At 50.9% G+C, this 15,808-nt stretch overlaps 3 protein-coding genes across 3 annotated transcripts in view; 2 read left to right on the top strand and 1 right to left on the bottom strand.

Annotated features, from left to right (window-relative positions):
• The window catches only part of VOLCADRAFT_87175 (uncharacterized protein), a gene marked incomplete at both ends in the record, with an annotated part of 5,749 nt that extends 2,703 nt beyond the window's left edge, over positions 1-3,046 (bottom strand). The window contains 7 exons of the mRNA XM_002946771.1: positions 276-398; positions 699-706; positions 1,160-1,394; positions 2,188-2,232; positions 2,342-2,431; positions 2,700-2,783; positions 2,924-3,046. Coding sequence (XP_002946817.1) covers positions 276-398; positions 699-706; positions 1,160-1,394; positions 2,188-2,232; positions 2,342-2,431; positions 2,700-2,783; positions 2,924-3,046 — 708 coding nt within the window. The remainder of the gene's footprint in view (positions 1-275; positions 399-698; positions 707-1,159; positions 1,395-2,187; positions 2,233-2,341; positions 2,432-2,699; positions 2,784-2,923) is intronic.
• Positions 3,047-6,642: 3,596 nt separating this feature from the next.
• VOLCADRAFT_87174 (uncharacterized protein) lies at positions 6,643-7,884 on the top strand (the record flags this gene model as incomplete). The annotated part of the gene is made up of 3 exons (XM_002946956.1): positions 6,643-6,760; positions 7,007-7,095; positions 7,645-7,884. 3 exons carry the CDS (start codon positions 6,643-6,645, stop codon positions 7,882-7,884), a joined length of 447 nt encoding a protein of 148 aa, XP_002947002.1.
• A 1,334-nt stretch (positions 7,885-9,218) lies between these two features.
• Positions 9,219-15,260, top strand: VOLCADRAFT_87173 (uncharacterized protein; the record flags this gene model as incomplete). Its single annotated transcript, XM_002946955.1, has 6 exons — positions 9,219-9,326; positions 10,910-11,012; positions 13,225-13,289; positions 13,866-14,018; positions 14,655-14,768; positions 14,994-15,260. The coding sequence occupies 6 exons, from the start codon at positions 9,219-9,221 to the stop codon at positions 15,258-15,260; spliced, it is 810 nt and encodes a 269-aa protein (XP_002947001.1).
• Between the last annotated feature and the right edge of the window lie 548 nt (positions 15,261-15,808).

Below are 15,808 nucleotides of genomic sequence, written 5' to 3'. Positions count from 1 at the left end.
ATCGCCCCATAGACGTTTGCAAGAAGGAACTAAACCGTCGCGACTTGTGACGAAGGAAGAAGGACGCGGGGGGCCCAGGGGGGGGAGCGGGGCCGGGGACACACACGCCATACACACGTCACACGCCACGTCACGGACCTTGAACACGGTAACGTAAAAACACGCTACGGACATGCTTCACGTGACGACGGGAAAATAAAGGAAGATGCGGAAAAAAAACCACCAAACCCAAATTGACCTTCTCCCCACCCCCCCAAAAAAACTAGAAATCGTACCTTTTTGAGCCAGACTCCGTACGGCTCGTACAATGGCCGTACACTGCACCACCCTGGATCCCGAATCACCCTCTGCAGCACTGTTCCAATTCGCGCGTTGGGGTCGTTGAAGAGACCCCAGTGCTGGAGGGGGGAGGAGGAGTTGGAGCAATCCACGCGGGGGTCCTGAGCCACCTCCCCAATCACATCTACGACGGGGGGAGTGGGGGGGGGTTTGGGGGGGGGTTTTGGGTGGGGTTTGGATGGGGGAGTGGGGGTGGGGGTGGGATGGGGGAGTTGGCGTGGGGGAAGGGGGGGAAGACGAACCACGAGCGAGTGAAGCTGATGCCTAGGGAATGCTGCTCCGGCAGACGTGAAGAAAGCATAACTAACCAGTCGGGGGGTGAGAGGTGAGGGGAGATGGAGGGCATGGGAGGGACTTACGAAGATGGCTGAGCGGGAGGGGAATGGCAGGGCGGGGGGAGGGGGAATGGTTTTGAATACCCACCGGGGGGGTACGGATCAGGTCGTCCATGCAACCCACCATGAGGTGGAGGACAACACGGGGGGCACTGTGCTACTGCTAGGGCTACTGCTACGGCTACTGCTACTGCTACCGCTACCGCCGCCACGAGGCTTCGCAAGAACATTGTACAATGTTATTTGTGTGTAAACACCCCTTCAACTCACTACGCATTCCGTACATTACCTCGTACATTACTCCTCGTACATTACTACCCACGAAGTTGCCCCTGAAGATACTGACACACTACAAAAACTATGGATCAAGAAGAACAAAGCAATTGTATCAGAACCATTAAATACTTCATGGTCGAACATTAAGCTAAAAAAGTTTAAAGATCGTTTCTCTAGTGATGGCTAATACCTTGAAATGTACGACATACCCGCAATCGTGTCGTTGATGCATGCCATGGGTTTTTTCCCCAGCGCCGGGTCTTTGTGGTCCACCGTGTACTTCAACACCGCCAGACTCATAGCTCTCAGCCACCGCCAGTAGCGAGGGTCCGAGGATAGCGGGCGCAGAGCGTGTTTTCTGTACGACATGTCGTGCTCTAGCCGGTTCATGTCCAGGGAGGGGCCAACCACTACCCCGGGGAAGCTGGACTGCCGGCTGAGACTCTAAGCGTGCGTGTTTCGTGTGCCGTAATCCGTGTGTGTGTGTGTGTGTGCGGGGGTGGGGGATGGAGGCAATATGGGGCGGGGCGGCGCGGGGCGGAGGGGGGGAGTTAGGCGAACCAGTGGGGTGATTGGCGCGGGGAAAGCGGGGGCTGGGGCGGTTGTGTGGGGGAAGAAACGGGCCCTGCTGGGAAATTATTATGTGCGAGGAGAAGACAGTCGGCAGCCGGGGTTCCAAACGGTAGGGGTGCGTGTATGTGTGTATGTGTATGTGTGTACATATGTATGTATGCATGTATGTATGATGTGTGAAGCAGGGGGGTATGTCTTCGCCCGTGGCAGCTACCCTGCGAAACCCTGCCTTCCCCGGTATTTCGGGGCACCCTCATCCAGTCACCCTAGTCAACTTCTCAGTGGATCGCGCAGGTTCCGCACCCACCACCAGCATCCAACGGAATCTGCCGGGTCGACAGCGGCCCAACTCCACTCCTGGTCGGCTCGCGGGTTAACTTCATCCCAGGTCACCACCGTCCATCAACTAGGGGCGCAATACCTTCCACCTTCGGAAGGATTTTCGACCCTGACAGGTCTCGATCCCGGGATCTCCCGGGGGCAATGGTCACGCGTTACCAGTAGTTCCTAACCTATGTATATATGTGTGTATGTATGTATATATGTATGTATGCATGTATGTGACATCATCCAGGTCAGGCCCTCCCTCCGCAAACCACCATGCCCACGGGGCTACCGACCCCCCACCCCCACCCCCCTCCTCCTCCTCCTCCTCCCCACCCACCGTAACGGGCACATGGGTGGCGTCACTCAGCGCCTGAAGCAAGTCCTGTGTGGGTGGTCAGGGCTCGCGTATATGTGTGTGGGGAAAATATAACATAATATAATGCAATACATTACAGTACAATATAAGGGCCCCTGCTTTCCCCCACTCTCACTTGCTCCAACATATCCTCCAGCTGCTTGAGTTTGCCCTCCTGGACCTCCCCCTCAATTCGCTGACTGGTGGGCGCATAGCAATTCATGGGCTGCGGAGGGGGGAAGGAGAGGAAAGGGGGGAGGAGAGAGGAAACGGGAGACGGGTATGAGGCGAGGGGGAGAGGATTAGGACACCGGCACGGTAAATGCCGCCCTGCTCGCGGTCTACGGAGGGCCTGGGAGGCGCGAACGGCAGCAAACCTTTTCCGGAGAGAATCGCGAGCGTAAAGAGGGCGGGGAAGAAGAGGGGATGGGAAGTTGACCACGCGCGGTAGCAAGGGAGAGAGGGCCTGGCAAGGAGAGGAGCCGAGGATATACCTGCCAAATCACCCCTCGCGCATAAGCATCGGGGCCCAGTAGCTCATAGAGGTTGATGGGGACGGCAGCATCCGGCAAACGCCTCTGCAAGTAAGATGGTTAGGGTGGATGCAGCGATGCAGAACGCGTCTGTCGGTTCTAAGGCAAGCGATATTATAAGCTGCTGTCGATACAAAACGACATATTCTGATGTGATGAACACGTAGCACGTGCTAAGGACGCACCATCCGTTTTGGGCCTCTGTCCGCAAGTGCAACATCCGCAGCTCCAGCAATTACCAGGAGCAGAGAGAAAAGAACGCGCTGTCCTTTAGCACGATTAGTAGCCTTTACAATTGCTGGTATCATTGTTGACCACATACAGTTACACCAGAAACGTAGCACTCGTTTGTGACTTAACCGCAACCGAGAACAGAAGTAGTCTGTAAAACATGTAAGAGTGATCGAACCTATATAATTCACAATTTAAAATGCTAGATTGCGCATGTTCATGCCACGCGTCGGTTCTCTCCTTTTTAAGCTTGAGGTGGCAACAGAAGATGGCTGGTAAGTTATATGACTGTGGTGTTCATACAATGCCCATGTTGAAGTGCGGTGGTAAAGGGACTGGAGCTGTTGTTGTCCTCGTACAGCTGTTGTTGTCCTCGTACATGACAGCTGCCATTACACCGAGAGCTGTCCTGGAAACTCCTTTGCAATTTTTGCTTGCATGCCAGCCTTTCAAAATGAGCAAGACATTACAGCATGGGCCCGCCGGTGACGCATTTCGCCAAGCTAAAAAACCATACTACGCATGTGTCCTGCTGATGAATCGGACTGCTGACGACTAGAGGGTAGGACACAAGGTCGGCGAGAGCAATTCTTTGGACTGCCCCGGTCGCACAATTCCTGTGCTTCCCTAATTTGACACCCCGAACAGGCTAATTCTGATTTTCAGAATGTCCCTGCCAGGCCAATTCAAGGGCCTGTCCCGGCAAATTAAGTTGTCCCCGGTGTAGCCCCAGTGCCAATTTAGACCTTTGTACCGAGCAGTGTCGACAAATTGCGGGGTCGGCCCGGAAACTCTTAGGCAGGCATCCAGAATCGAGTTGAAGGAACTTTATGAAACTCTAAGGTTACAAGTTACAAGTTCTGCACACAAGTGCGGGTGTGTTCATAAAAGACGGGGCCCCCATGGATGTTGTATTGGTATTGATGCGGGTACACAGGAGGTCATCATCATTCTCTCTCGTGCTTCAGGGTGAAGCGCCTCAGCACAACATGCCTGGCCTCAAATTTCCGAGAGGTACCTGGCCAATGCCAGGGGGCGCCTCAGTCATAATGGTCGCATGCGGCACCCCTTAAAGACTAGGTCACCATCATACTTAGCCTGTACACTCTTGTAAGCGGGACATTCATTGAAAACATGCAACTCATCTTCAACCACTCCACAGTCACAAAGCCTGAAAGGTACACATGGTGTGCTCATGCCCATTAGGCATTTTGACCTCTAATTCCCAACAGCCTAACGCAGGCGGCTGGCAGAGGTTAAAGCCTGACTTCTGCTCCCGGCCGACCCGGGTTCAGATCCGCCTGCCGACCTCTCGGGTGTTAGAGAGGTAATGAAATGGGAGGTGGGCCCCCATCTTGTGGACGGTGTAGGACGTGATAAAATCAACTTGCGAGCTGATCAGGGACTAGGTTGATGCGCCATTGATCTGTTAAATTTGGTTGGATGCTGGTGGTGAGTTGCTGAACCCAACGAATACACTCTGAAGTCGGATGGGGTAAATGGATTAGGGTGCCCTCTTTCAGGGGAGAGCAGGGACTGCCTCGGGAAAAGGGGCCACTGGCGAAGTTAACCACCCTGTAACAACATAAAGCCTAACCGGAAATGCATGAGCACATGATATAGTCGCTGGAACATGGTCACTTTAGTGTGCTCAACCAATCAAGATGCACACCCCTAGGCAAACTCTGTAAGGGTAGCACTTACAAGTATCTCTCATGTGTACCGTGTTGGTTTCGATTCCGTACTACATGGGCCAGGAAGTGGCAGGAACCCTACATGCCTGGTTACTGTACTCCATACTCATTCATCATACATTCATTGTGTGTGTGAAAGACCCCACCCGAACCGACCTGAACCAGAGGTGTGTGTGTATGGCAAGCCGCTCACAGTTTTGACAAACCGACCGTTCGTTCGTTCGTTTGTTTGTTCGTTTTACAGGATAGGAAGTGTTGAGTTATGATGTATTTTTTTAACAAAATATTGATAACTCAACATGAAAAAATGTATCATAACTGTCTATTATTTATAGGGTTGGTCGGAAGTTTAGGTTTAGAAAATAATTTAGATGCCATCTAATTAGATTTCTATATAGATTTTAGATGAGGCCATCTAAACCCTTTAGGTGGGCATCTAAACGTATCTAGTCCATCTAATGCCTATCTAAAGGCCGGTGACCGGATCCAGACCGTTCAAACGTGAGCGTGTCTTAAGCGTAGTGTGTGTTCGGAAGGCCTGTGAGGTGTGTGCCCTCATGCGAGTGCCCCCACCCCAGTCTGGGGGCAAGGACAACTGACTGCGTGACGGGTGTGTAGAGGTGAAACCCCGTTGTCGCCAGTCGAACAGGCCGGCAGAACAGAGCCCGACAGCTTTGCATCCCAATGCGGGCATTTCCCGCATGTTGGCATGTGTACTTTGGTGGTTCCGTTTGCGGTTGGGCCGACGGTTGGGCCGCGGGGCGCCTAATTACACCCCGTGGCGCCATCCGACACGCGTCTGTAGAGCGCCCATAGGGGTTCGCCGTGTTCCCAGTGTCGAGCGGCCCAAAAAATTATTGGAAAATCCAGGAAAAGATAAAGCCGCATCGTGTGCAAAATTTCAGGTCAAAATTCCACCGTTTAGGCAGTTTTCCGTTTGGCCATCTAAAGATTTACCTAATTAGATTAGGTATCTAATTACATTTCTAATTTGATACTTTTCCATTTAAAGATTTTGCCAAACCTAATTATTTAGGGTGCATTTCCAGTGCGGATTAAGACCAGGGATTAGGGCACGGAAGTCCTTGGTACGAGCTTACCACACAGTTTTGTTCCATAAGGGAACCAAAGGTTGAAAAGGCGAGGTAAGTTTGCCAACAACTTGGCCGTTTGAGCAGGTATCGATGGAGGACAGAGGGTTAATCCCTGGCCTTAATCCGCACTGGAAATGCACCCTTAGTTTAAGTAATTTTTGTAAAATTTATCTACTCGAATATATCAATGAATTTGATCCGCTAACAGGTGAAAATTTTAGAAAATTAGAAAAAGCTATTATTTATGCTAACTCTCACTTTGTTACACCGGCTTCGTTCGTTCGTTCGTTCGCTCGTTCGTTCGTTTGTTCGTTCGTTCGTTCGTTCGCTCGCTCGTTCGTTCGTTCGTTCGTTGGTTTTACAGGATAGGAAGTGTTGAGTTATGATGTATTTTTTTTACAAAATATCGATAACTCAACATGAAAAAATGTATCATAACTGTCTATTATTTAGGAAGTAATTTTTGTAAAATTTATCTACTCGAATATATCAATGAATTTGATCCGCTAACAGGTGAAAATTTGAAAAAATTAGAAAAAACTATTATTTATGCTAACTCTCACTTTGTTACACCGGCTTCGGTTCATTCATTCGTTGATTCATTCGTTCGTTCGTTCGTTCGCTCGCTCGCTCGCTCGTTCGTTCGTTCGTTCGTTCGTTCGTTTGTTCGTTCGTCGTTCCTTCGTTCGTTCGTTCGTCGTTCCGTCGTTCCTTCGTTCGTTTGTTCGTTTGTTCGTTCGTTTGTTTGTTTGTTTGTTTGTTTGTTTGTTTGTTTGTTTGTTTGTTTGTTTGTTCATTCAGACAAGCAGACATATCCACACAACTTGCCTTTCAGCCCAGCTAAGGGCTCCTGGCACCCAACCATATGACATGTGTTCAAAAAAAATGACCCAATCCTGGCACGGCACAGAATGGACCTTCTATATAGCCTGTACATGTTCACCTTTAAGTAACAGGCTGGGTGCCTGGGCTGGCTTTCCGGTAGTGATGCAGGAGCCTCAGGGTGAGGCTTCACCTCTGGAGGCAAGTGGCAACCTGCCTACAAGCCGTGTGAAGCAGTGAAGGGTTGATGCTGGTGTCTGGTCCGTGCAGCATGGCCAACCCTTGGCCAACCCATCTGCAACAGTGGTGATGACACCTATCATGGCTGTACCCACTTTGCACACACTTTCATGCCCTGCTGCGGCTGCTGATGCTGGCACTGGCAATGGTGTGATTGTGGACTCCTGGCCACCTGGTGGCCCTGCAGGCATGTTGCCGTGGACCACAGGTGACAAAGGCAGTGGCTCCACAGGGATAGCATGGATCATGCATTGCAAGGGCCACCAGTGTATATCAGTGGGCCCTTGCAGCTCCCCCTGCTGCCCACTCACTGATTTGTCTGCTTCCACACCACATCCAGGGCCACAGGCCCTGGATGTAGTCCTATCCGCTTCACCATGCCATTCTGGGTCATCACTTGTGGCCTCATATGCAGGCCAGGAGCAGGCTGCTATACTGCACAATGTGTATCCCCAATGTGTATCCCTGAGCCACCAATACTGTTGAGACCCCATCCTGGTGCAGACCAGCCACCTCCAAGGACAGCAGCTCTCGAACTAGCAGAGGTGAAGCCTCATCCTGGGGCTCTTGCATCACTACCGGAAAGCCAGCCCAGGCACCCGCAGGCCTTTGCTGCTCATGTGGCTCCAGCTGCACGTGCTGTTGTTCAGGCCAATCACCCAACTGCCTAGCTGCAGGCAGTGGAGACAAGCTGTGACCTGCTTATGAGCCGTATGGAGCAGTGAAGAGTCGACACTGGTGTCTGGTCCATGCAGCACAGCCAAGTGATGATGACACCTACCATGGCTGTACCCACTTTGCACACACTTCCATGCCCTGCTGCAGCTGCTGATGCTGGCACTGGCAATTGTGCAATTGTGGACTCCTGGTAGCCCTGCAGGCATATTGCCATGTTGGTTCCACAGTCACTGCTCCACATGGCTCATAGGCAGGTCACCACTTGTCTCCACAACACCCAACCACAGCTGTGAGCACAAACCTGAGGTGATGCCGGTGGAAGAGTCTGCAGCTCGGCAATTGGGTGATTGGCCTGAGCAACAGCAGGCACAGGCTGGAGCCACATGAGCAGCAAAGGCCTGGTGGTGCCTGGGCTGGCTTTCTGGTAGTGATGCAAGAGCCCCAGGATGAGGCTTCATCTCTGCTAGTTTGAGGGATGCTGTCCATGGAGGGGGTGGCTGGTCTTGTAACGACACAAATGCCAATTTGAGCATCCCCGGTTACGCCTTTGCTGTGTTACAATGGTATCGAGAGGGGACCGCATGACTTCTGTAACAAACTTCGGGTCGGCGGTTAGACTGTGGCAACCAGCATGTCGCAAATTGGCGATTTCATGGTGTAGTGGATAAACCAGCGCACTGGCGCGAGGTGGGATGGCTCCTGTGCTCGAAATAATGGCCGAGGACATCCATTGCTAAGTGGGGGGCAATGTAACGACACAAATGCCAATCTGAGCATCCCGGGTTACGCCTTTGCTTACGCCTTTGCTGTGTTACAGGTCTGCACCAGGGTGGGGCCTCAGGGCTCAGGGTACATATTGTGTGATATAGCAGCCAGCTCCTGGCCTGCACATGAGGCCATGCATGATGACCCAGAACAGCACAGTGAAGCAGATGGGACTATGGATGGGGCCTGTGGCTCTGGACATGGCGTGAAGTGGGCAGCAGGGGGAGGACCCATGGACCCCTGCAGTGGTTTGGACCGGCAGATGGGATTACAGAGTTAGTTTGTTCCAAAAAAAACTAACTCTGTTTGTTCATGAAGTGACAACCTGCAACAATCAAGCAACTGCTGGCTGGCTAGGTGCGGCTGCACTGCCACATGAATGGCCCATATGACCACGACTAAAAAAAAGGCAATTTTTGCGATATGGCCATCGAATTTGTTTCTATCCTTAGTCCCAGGTTGGGGCCTTTAGCTGTCCTAGGTGGGAGCGAGGCAGTGCCAGGCGTGGTTGCTAGAAACCATGCGTGATTGCCTAACATCCTTGATGCGCCATCTTTATTGTAAGGTCAGCCAATTTACTGCTAAAATAGCAGCTGTTGATCATCTAGACCGCATTTTGCAAATTCAGAGTTAAGGATTATGCGACGAGCAATTATTCATGCTGACAACGCAAAGTTGTCGTACGGTATAGCATGACAGATCCGTTTGTGATCCTACACGACTTTGGTATGACGCGTTTAGAAACTTTGGTATGACGGTTCGGAGGCCAAAGCATCGTGGACAATACTGCAAGAACGAAGCCACCATAAATCTAGCAACAACTTATGATTCCCTGAGTGCCTACTGAAGTTACTCTTTTGTTAACTTGCTGGTCTTCTATTCTTGGTCCGCCTCGCATAACAAACGACGAATTGCAAAGGAGAGCAAGCACTGTAAGGAAACGCAACGCAAAAACGATGGTGCGCGTTCCGCTCTTCGCGGCGCTCGCGGTCCTCCTAGTCGCCAGCTGCGCCAGCTTCAGGGCCCAAGCTGGACGCATCGAGGAACCGACCGACCGACAGCAGGTTGGTGCTTTGCATGCGTGCACAGTAGCAGAGGAGAGAGAGAGGAAGCGAAAAGCTGTGTACAGGTCTTGGTTCCTAACCACCACGTTTTTAACGCAAAAATTTTATTGCTTTGATGAATAGGTGGATAGGTAAGGGTAGTATTTTGTCTGGACAGCATCCTTCTGAAGGCCGGTTTAGCGATTTCCCAAGCTTGCATGCGCGACCTGGGCGGCTGCATATTTCTTCCCACAGCAGGCACAAAAGCGCAGCCTGGTCGCGTAGTTCTTGCCACGGGACCCTGCCGGCGAAAGTATTCGTGTCGTGGCGTCGTTATCATCGTAAACGCGCTGTGCGACGTCGTGTGACCCGCGGGTCGTTAGCAGCGCTCCAGCAGGTCGACACCCTGCTGATGAGGTTTCACTTCCATTTTATAAATCTTTTGCGTTCGCATTTAGAAATTTAGGAATATGGAAATTCTCCCACCGCAATCTACATACAATAATAGTACAATGTCGTTATTCTGTAATTACTGCTGCTCGCACATCATGTTGTTGTTGTTGTTGTTGTTGTTACATGGTCGTGGGTGCGTTCCCCGTACCTGCAAACCACCCTAGTACGAGCCGAGGGCTCAAGGGCTGCCAAATCGCCTATAAGCACCATCCTACCTCGCACTTCCAACGAAACAAGTAATGAAGTATACTAACGACCAAAGGGAACGATAGAGTTGCGGTGAGACCATATACGTTCCAGCATTCTTGCCAGGCGTCCAGGTTCCCACTTCATAGCGTCCTTCATATGTTCGAAGCGTGGAAAGCCCATATCAGATCTGATTCCGTCGTAAACCGGACAGTCCAGCAAAATGTGTTTCTCATCCTCGATGTGGCTATCAGTGCCGCAGCAGGGGCATACTCGCTCCTCCCTAGGTATATAACGCCGTCCCTTACGCGCTCTGTTAGCCGCCAGTGCCCAACAGCAAAGCCTAAACTGCATAAGCTTGCAATTCGCCGAACGTGGGATAAACATTGTGATGTGCGGGAGCACCTCCTTTCCTGCCCGCTGCTTCGGCCGCCAGCCCCATCCAATGCTTATACTTCGCCATGTGAATTCCTGGTTGTTTGCCGTCTGACGGATACACGTCAGGCTGGACATCTAAACGTGTATGCTTCCAACCACTCACTAATCGGTCCTTGAACTCCGAAATCACACCTTCTGGCATTGGCTTGTTCATCAGCCACTCCACTCGTTCGTCTACCTCGTGTAGCCCTTGCGGGGCCTCTTTCCATACATCGTGCCCCAAAAAACATAGAAAACGGAGGAGTAGTGTCCCCCATCCGGGCCCTTCGGGGTTGGAGAGGGATTCTGCGACCTCCTGTCGCAAAACTTGGTATGCCACAGACCCACGCTGTAAACGGACATGGTTCCAAAACCTCACAACCTGCTTGAGAACGTGGTAGTGTAGGGGTAGCTGCGATAGCTCTGCGAACAAGAGGCGGTGTGTTGGTCTGGCAGCTCCTACAATTTCGGCACATCATGTACCATCATGTACACGACCACGCCCGCATGCATCCCGCACATACATACAACTTGCGGGGCGTGTGCAGGTGATTAGCTGGCAGCCTCCAAGCTTCTGTCGCGGCAAGGATTGTCCCGAGTACCAGGTGCAGGAATCTCGCGACGACGTTGAGCTGCGGCGTTACAAGAAAGGTAAAATATTATAAAGAAATGATGGGAAAGGAAATATTAAGGTGGGAAATGGCTGCCGGCTACGTAGCTTCTGCTTACATATAACTTGCGTAAAAGCTTCAAGACGTTTTTGACGTTTTTGTGTTACAAGCTTTCGAGCTTGTACGGTCCAAACGAGCCAAGAGGCTCATGAACCGCCGAACTGGAAACAAGAACATATAAAGGTAGTAAATTAACCTTACTGCAAAAACATATTTAATCATCAATAAATTGTAACCTGCATCTTCTGATATGATCCAAAACATGTGCTAGTCCGCGTTGGTTCTCAACGCCCATAACGTCTATCATGCGATCCTCAGGAGACACTCCAAGCTCAAATAGCTTGGTGCGAATATCCGCGTACGCAGGGCACTCAAGCAAAACATGACGCTCGTCCTCAACTGCTTGACGGTTCCCACATACACGACACCACCGCGCTGCTCTTTCCCTGCCATGAGGACGATTCACTGCAAGCGGCCACACACACATCCTAAAACGCATCAGCGTGACATGTTGCTTCGGCGAAATATATCCAGTGCAGTGCTTAGGCAACCCCATCCACTGCTTGTACCGGCACATTTTCACCCCTGGTTGTTTGTTGTCGGAAACAAATGTCCTAGGATCCATTTCTAGTCGCTCACTCTCCCAATCGTCATCAAATCGCCCGCGTAACTCCTGCATCAACTGGCCTATATCCAACGAACATGACGTGAGCGCATCAACTCTAGCCTCAACATCCTCATCTCCCGCCATGTCATGACCAAGAATCTCGAGTATCTTCAGAACCTTCGAACCCCAACCATCGTACGCCATGGATGAAATTAAAGCCAAACGTATCTCCTCTCTGAAGCAATGATGGTACACGGTGCCCTTCGCCTTAACCAGCTTATTCCAAAAACGGAATATCAGATTCGCCCTGTGAACTTGCAAGGGATATTGTCCAAACTCCCTAAACAACAGTCGATTCGTGGGAAGCCCCGCACCACCCAGTTGCTTTAGGAAGGCCTTCTGCAATTCGACCATCCTGTCCTGTAGCGAGTTATCGAAGTAACACGAGCGCGGTTCCTGGTTACGAGGATATCCTCTTTCCAGCACATCTAGAACCTTGGTCGGACCCCACACCTGCACTCCGTATGACAAAATGGATAGTACTTGTGCGTCAAACGCCTTCACCGAAACAGCTGGGACAAACAATCCCTGCCTCTTAAGCTTGGTAGTCAACGAGAAAAGCGCCCTTTGCCCTGACGCAAATAGTTCGTCTGTGCATGATTCAAACGGCACACCTGGCCCGTAGTGTAGGCCCAAATATCGTGCGCGTTCCTTCCATGGTAATGACCGAACCACGTGCCCAGCGCTCTCTTTAACGCTCATGGTGACCAGCCCGTACGAACCCAGGGTATACATGGCCTTGCGGGCGCTCTGATCCCCGTGAAAAAACATGACCTCACACTTTCCCACATTCACCTTCATGCCAAAAGCTCCACACCATTCCTCCAGCGCACGAAGCAGCGCCATCAACCGCCTGTGTGACCCTGCGAAAAGACTAAGATCATCTGCATATAACATCAATGGAATACGCATGCCATCGCTCAGCGGACAATCGTGGGCCGCCATGGCATCAGGTGCAAGTCGATCCTTAGCCTCCACGTAGTCTGCGAACCCTTCCCCAAAAATGCCGTACAAAGTTGGGCTTAACGGGCATCCCTGTTTAACCCCCTGTAACGAGAAGAACGAGTCCCCCAGAACACCATTAATATTAACTCTGAGTTCTACCCTCCGGTAGCAAGCCTTTAACGCCTCCAGAGTGGCACCCGTCACTCCTCTCTCCTCTAACCGCATCCAAAGCAATTCCCTAGGGACCTTATCAAACGCCTTCTCGAAAGCTTCAAGACCCTAGTAATTGCTCTTCTTTGTATTGTATGTGTGCGCGGTATTTTACTTGATTATGTGAAATGTAATATAATGGATAACCTGCAGGTTGAAATCAATATAAAAATCAATATAAATGGAAACAATAATTAAACCAGCAGAACCAGAGAACCAGAGAATAAACAGGACGCCCTTGCCGCCCTCCGGTTGGCAGACCAACTAACCAACGAAGGAAACAACTAACAACTAATCTACATAATTGACAACCAATGGATCTGTGCGTATGTGTACGACGTGTTCGTGTGAATGCCCGCCCCTTTCGAAGCTCACTGGATCTCCACCAACGTGACTAATGCTAAATTCGGCGACGCGTACGACGAGGGCTACAAGGTGTGTCGTACTTGATATAAAAATATAGGATACATTTAAACATTGCTTGGGGGAAGGAACAAGCACAAGCTGTGCAAGGGGTTTGTCGAGTTGGGATGTGAACGAACTCGACATGGCTTCATCGCCGAGAATTTCGCACCAACTTCACTAACCACTGACTGTAATACTACCAGGTACCTCTCGGAAATTTGGGAGGCCAGGCACGTCGCGCTGAGGCGCTTCAACCTGAAGCGGGCGAGGGAGAATATATATAAGATGACCTCCCTCGTCAATACCCGCATCAATACCAATACAACGTCCATGGGCCCCCCCAGCTTTTACGGACACACCCGCACTTGTGTGCGGAACTAGTAACTTGTAAGTAGTAATACCGCATGGGTCGTACAGACTGAGCCGTACTGGGAGTTTTACCATGTCGTTAGGAAAACTACTAACATTTTTTCCTCGCTTTTTCCTCGTCGGACAAATTATGTCTTTTCATCATTATCATCTTTTTTTACTCGTCCAATAACAAACAACAACATCTTTTCAGCCGCCTGTCACACGTGCACCGTGCACGTGACGTGTGCCTTGCAGCGACTGCAAAAGTACGTGTCTGGCGACAACGTCGACGCCACCAAACTGCCGCAAACGAACCCCTCCTTCATGATCCTCTACGTCGCCGATGCCAAGGCCCATACCCTGCAGAATACCTTCACAGTAGAGTACTTCGTGCCCTTCGAGCTGCAGGTAATTATGATGATGACGTGATGCCGATAATAATATACGGCCGATAATAATATACGCACATATCAAGGTTATTGGTCGTGTGAATGAAAAAAAGGGGAGACAAAAAAGTAAAAAGAAGTTTTCTGTGTTGGCAGATTAGCAGAAGCAGAAAAGGAGTGAATGACCGTACGACGGCATGGTGATTGTACGAGTCTACGGCGCATGTACGAGTTTACGGCGAACGATAATGTGCAACAGGGCACGCAAGCACACCGCCTTTTGAGCTAAGAGCTTTTCGCTGTTCGGTTTGTTTGCATTTGGCGCATTTCCTTCCTTGTCTAATGTCCTGCAACGTGGGGCCCCGCCGTCACCGCCGTGGGTGCGAGCTCACGGCATGATCCCCAAGAAAGGGCAATCCCACCACCCAGTGCGTTTGTCATCTTTATCATTTCCCGACTCTCCTTTTCTTCGTCCTTTCGCCGCGCCTCGTCATCCTCCGCGACAGCTGCGTCGCGCGCCTCCCAACCCGCGTGTGTGTGTGTGTGTATGTGTGTGTGTGTGTTACATGGTTGGGGGTGCGTGACCCCATACCTGTAAAACGAGCCGAAGGCCCTCGCCTAGATAAATAATACATCTATTCTCCTCTGCCGTTTGCAGGATAAGCCCCCCAAGCCCAATTCCACAGAACTGGCGGTTACCCCGGTTAACGAGCAGGACGTGTGGGTGGTGTCGTTCGGAGGCTTCGCGACGGAGGATGTGGTCATTCAACGGGTATGTCCGTACATACATACAGACAGATATTATATAAGTACTTGAAACTAATATTTTTGTTCTATTAGGAAAGTTGAAGGAAATTGAAGTCCTTCCAAATTGCTGTATATTGTGATTTTTTCGCAAATTTTTCGCAAATTTTTCTCTGAAATGTCGCCCTTTCCAGGTGGTATTGCTTTCCCCTCTCCGAAACTCACGTGTGCTGAAATGATTTTTTATGTTCAGGGCTTTGAGTTCATCGACAACCTGACGGGCGGTGGCATCGACGTCCACACGGAATTCATCGGTCTGGCGCTGTACGACCAACCGGCTCGTCTCGTCAAGCGCCACAACGAGATATGGTTGTGGCCGAAATCGCAGCCGCCGTCGGCTAGCGGGGGCACCGCTGCCAGCAGCACTGTTGACGGTGAGGTCGACATCGCGATGCGGTTCAAGCGCATTTTTGAGGCTGTGGTGAAGCGAATGATGAATGTGGCAGGAAATGAAAATTAAGGGGAGGGAGGAGTTGAAGAGAATCTAAGGGAGGAGGTTATAGGGAAGGAGGCCAAGGGGGAAGGGAGTAACTTTTTGCTCCATTTTTGGTCCTTTCTTTGTTGACTGTTTGTTTGCTCATGTGCCTGCTCATGTGTTTTTTGTATGTTCGGCATCTGTTTGAGAGTTGGGAGGAGGAGGTAGTGGTTATATGTAGGGCCGTCCGGGCGGGCGGGCGGACGCGTGGGAGGGTGTGTGGACGCGAGGTGAAGGCCGCCCAGAACAGTCATTTCGCAGCAGTTGCAATTGATATCGGACGGGACGATGGACAGGAACGTTGTTTTGGTGCCACAAAACAGCAAATAAAAGAGAGTTGTAATTTTGTTGATTGGGTTTCTCGCGGTGGGAAAGGCGAATACTTTCCGTTGCTTTTGGTCGTGGAAGCTCGCGACGGTGAGTTTTAATTTTTTGGCCGAAACGCGAGATGACGATGTAGTGGGTCACGGTGGTCGTACAATCGAATATCATATAACACATTAAAACAATAAATAGTCATGTCCCTGATGCAG

This window comes from Volvox carteri, assembly GCF_000143455.1.
Source record: "Volvox carteri f. nagariensis unplaced genomic scaffold VOLCAscaffold_4, whole genome shotgun sequence".
Taxonomy (NCBI): domain Eukaryota; kingdom Viridiplantae; phylum Chlorophyta; class Chlorophyceae; order Chlamydomonadales; family Volvocaceae; genus Volvox; species Volvox carteri.
This window is presented reverse-complemented; position numbering and strand designations above follow the sequence as displayed.